General features: G+C 42.4%; 1 protein-coding gene across 1 annotated transcript; it reads left to right on the top strand.

Annotated features, from left to right (window-relative positions):
- Positions 1-2,696: 2,696 nt before the first annotated feature.
- Positions 2,697-4,055, top strand: LOC308077010 (general transcription factor II-I repeat domain-containing protein 2B-like; the record flags this gene model as incomplete). Its single annotated transcript, XM_080417539.1, has 1 exon — positions 2,697-4,055. One exon carries the CDS (start codon positions 2,697-2,699, stop codon positions 4,053-4,055), a length of 1,359 nt encoding a protein of 452 aa, XP_080273665.1.
- Positions 4,056-4,685: the final 630 nt, after the last annotated feature.

Here is a 4,685-nt window from a genome sequence, read left to right on the forward strand (position 1 = left end):
TCACCGGGTGTTGAACGCAGACTATAGGAACCGTTAGAACGAGGAGTATGTCCGTCTGACGAGGCTTCACAGCGACGGTATGTGTAGTTGAGAACTGACAGAGAAGACCTCTCGCTCTCTTTCTCTCTCTCTCTCTCTCTCTCTAATGCAGTCTGTAGTCTCTCTGCACGCAGTCTAAATGAACCACAGCTGGTCTCACTTCACCACTGTAGAGCTGTTAGTCTCGGAGGGGAGAGCAGCTCTGAGTGCGCTCACTGCGCTGTCCCTACTCTCTGGTGCTGAACTTATCTCCGCGCTCTCGCTCTCTCTCTCTCTCTCTCTCTCTCTCTCTCTCTCTCTCTCTCTCACACACACACACACACACACACACACACACACACACACACACACACACACACACACACACACGCGCGCGCATGCAAGCACTCACGCATGCACACACACACACACACACACACACACACACACACACACACACACACACACACACACACACACACACACACACACACACACACACACACGCACACGCACACACACGCACGCACTCACTCTGTTCACCCCTTTTCAGCTGCACAAAGAAGTTATTATAACACCATTAGACCACTCTATCAAAACATGGCATTTGAGAGCTCATTAATAAATAGCTGCATACATTCTGCACCCCCTATTGTTCCGCTGAGCTGAGACAGGGAGCCGATGTCAGACTCTAAATCACTTGCATGAGGAACATTTTCAAACATTTTCACGCTCCACTTTTACAAACAAGACGGCCTTCTGTTCTGCCTTTGTTGTTTTGAAAAGCCAAAAGTATCTCCACTCATGAGAATAGAGTTTTCAGAATGACAAATTGGCTTTCATACCCCACTGTCCACATTTCATATTAATGCCACTGCATGGGGCCGCTATCCAGAAACATATGACTTTAATTAAAGCAGCTGAGCTTCTTTCTACATGATGTAAATGAAGAGTGAGAGCTGAGAATTACTTATTAACCACTCAAAGCCCGTATGGTTGAACGCAGTGCAGTCCCTCAGGGCTTTATATGCTATAGTGTATATTTTTAGGTTTCTGTTATTGTAGGGAAAGCTTTTTCAAGCTTAGGATGCTGGGGTTTAAGTCGTTAATCACATTTCTCAGCTGTGATAAAGTAAAAAAAAAAACACACATCTTGTTGTCTTCAACAGATACCTTTTAAAGTAGGCCTATGCAAGAAATAGTCCTCTATGATTAATGCTGTCACATACAAACCTAAAATAAACCCTGAAAGGGGTCTGGGAAGCACATCTATTACTTCTCTATCATTGAGAAATTCCAGATATATGAATATTCAAATATGCAAATATCACAGGCCTCGTGCCTCACCCACTGCTGCTCAAAGGAAATGTGTTGCAAGTTTCAGCAAGTGACTCATTTGCATATTGAACCATGAAAGCTTTGCAGGATTGGTGATATCAGAGTCAGCTCAGGTTTTTGAGGAAGTACAGAGAAGTTCCCCGCCTCCAATGGAAGAATGTGAAAAGAATGCTCTCCTGACAAGTTCATATAACAATAATGTACTGTATAGGCCAGGGGTGTCAAACTCGCGGCCCGCGGGCATTTTGCGGCCCGCGGAAAGGTCCAGTGCGGCCCGCGAAATACTTTTACAAATAGTGAATTGATACTACCTCTAACAGTCATAGAGTCGGAGTTTGCACGTTGGCTTGCTGAGTGTCCAAGCAGCTCTCCCCCCCCCCCACTGGCTGCAGCAAGTACCTCTAATGGCCCGGTAGTCAGCCAACATTCCACAGCCAGCTGTGGACTGTTCTGGCTGATTGGCTCGTTAACAGTATTCAGCTAGTCGAGTAGTAATGGCTAGTATTCTGTAGTAATGGCTAGTATTCTGTAGTAATGGCTAGTATTCTGTCTGTCTGTCTGTCTGTCTGTCTGTCTGTCTGTCTGTCTGTCTCACACACACACACACACACACACACACACACACACAATAATAAAAAAATATAATAATGGTAATAGGTAGTTAGAAGCATTAATCATATACGTGTTAAAAACGTATAAATGTATCAAAGCTGCTTCTTTTATTTCTCAGGAGCTTGCCCTGAGAAAGGAGGAGCTCGCACTATGAGCTTGTAGATCTGCTATTTTTTTTAAATCATGGAAATCTTTACAAATGTCTCCTAAATCCTAACAGTTTTCTGAAACACTTATGTTGCTATAATATGTGGTTCTCTAACTTTATGTCTATATTATATGTCTATATGTCTATATATATATATATATATATATATATATATATATATATATATATATATATATATATGTGTGTGTGTGTGTGTGTGTGTGTGTGTGAGAACGCTCCCCCCTCCCCACTTGTTCTGTAAAGAACAATAGGCAAGCAATTGAAGCCATGGCCATGTAAATTAACATAAGGTGTCCTCTTCTACGTCGTCAAATACCGCATAAAAGAGCCACAGGTAAACAGTTATTTACCATTCACCTGAAAGCTGAGGAGAAGAGAGAACTGCTGCTGACTGCTGAGACACCACTGACTGCTCCACTGCTGTGATTCATTCAATATGACTACTACGCTGTCCAAGAAAAGAAAACTTGAAGATGAAGGCCGTTCATTCAAGGATGATTGGAAAGAACGCTATTTCTTCTACGAATACAAGGGCAAGTCTACTTGTATGATATGCAATATGGCAGTTTGTGAGAAGGAATACAACATCAAGCGACACTATGATACGAAGCACAAAGAGAAAGGCTATGACACGTTTACCGGAGAAGCCAGGAGGAAAAAGGCTGACGAGCTGGAAGCAGGTCTGAAAGTACAGCGGTCATCTTTCCCTAAAGCTCGAGTTATTCATGATGACGCTGTGAAAGCCAGTTACATCGTTGCCCAGGAGATTGCTGCCGCTTCCAAGCCGTATTCAGAGGGGGAATTTTTCCGAAAGTTAATGCTGGCCGTGACTGAAGTGGTGGCACCTGAGAAAAGACAGGCGTTTGCTAATATCAGCCTGACAAGAAATACTATGGCAGAAAGAGTCGGAGACCTCGCAGGAGATTTGAACCGTCAGCTAAAAGACAAGGTGAAGTCATTTATTGCCTTTTCACTAGCAATTGATGAGAGCACTGACGTGACGGATGTCGCTCAGTTGGCAATATTTATTCGTGGTGTTGATGCATCTTTGACCGTCACTGAGGAGTTTGTGGAGCTGGTGCCTATGACAGACACTACAACGGCAAATGACGTGTTCACCTGCCTGGTCGCTACACTGGATAGACTTGGCGTTGACTGGAGTCGCGCTGTCAGCATCTCAACAGACGGAGCGCCGTCTATGATTGGGAAACGAGGCGGCGTGGTCGCGAAACTAAGAGAAAAACTGCACGCTCAGAATCCAGACCAACTATTCTGGAATTTCCATTGTATTATACACCAGGAGGCGTTGTGTAGCAAGAGCCTGAAAATGGACAACGTCATGGAAATAGTCATCAAAACTGTGAATTTTATTAGATCCAGGGCACTCAACCATCGGCAGTTTGACACTCTTTTGTCTGATAAGAATATCGGACACGGTCTACCCTACCACACGGAGGTCCGATGGTTGAGCAGAGGAGCCGTTCTGAAACGTTTTTTTCAACTACGTGCAGAAATCAGACAATTCATGATGGACAAGGGGAAACCAGTTGTACAGTTGGATGACCCTGACTGGGTTCGAGATCTTGCATTTTTGGTGGATATAACACAGCATTTAAACGTGCTTAATGTTAACATGCAAGGCCGCAACAAGCTTGTCACTGAATATGAACGCAGCATTCATGGCTTTCAATTGAAATTAAGAGTGTGGGAGAAGACACTGTCTCAGAACAACCTAGCGTTTTTCCCCACTTTGCTGTCTGTACATGTCGCTAATGGAAATAACAGCAAGTACATGGATAAAATCTCACAGCTGGCAAGTGAGTTTAAGAATCGTTTTCAGATCTTTGCTGAGCTAAAGACAGAATTCGCTGTATTTAGTTTGCCGTTTCAGACCGATGCTATGTCAGATCCAGATTGAGTAAATGTAATTAGTTACTTTACACCACTGTTCTATAAATGTAATTATTTAACCACCCACACACATTACCAGGTATTGTTTAATTTCAAATTGAATTATTCTACTTAAAATGGTTTATAATAAGGGTAATAATAATAATAATAATAAGACAAGACAACAGATTGAAAAACAATGCTGTATAACTGAATGCGTGTGAGCGCGCATGTGCGTCCGCAACTGGTTCCTGCCCACCTCAAGTCACCATTTGACCAATCTTGCCCGGACATCAAAATGAGTTTGACACCTCTGGTATAGGCAGTGGTGGAAAAAGTAGCCTACTCAAATGTTTCACTTAAGTAAAAGTATCAATACTGCAATGTAGAAGTACTCTGTTACAAGTAAAAGTCCGGAATTAAAATGTGACTTGAGTAAAAGTACAAAAGTAGTGGTATCAAAATGTACTTAAAGTATCAAAAGTAAAAATACTAAAATGTTTGAAAACATGTTTGAAAACGTCGCGATGCGACGCGTTGTGAGCTTGTAGATCTGCTATTTTCAAATAGCCTAGGTTTAATATAGGGCTGAAGTGGTTAATGTATGTTTTATAATGTAATAAGTTATATCTGCAAAGTAACGAGTAACTAAAGTTTT

Source organism: Gymnoscopelus braueri (assembly GCF_963280865.1).
Source record: "Gymnoscopelus braueri genome assembly, chromosome: 21".
NCBI classification, from domain to species: Eukaryota; Metazoa; Chordata; class Actinopteri; order Myctophiformes; family Myctophidae; genus Gymnoscopelus; species Gymnoscopelus braueri.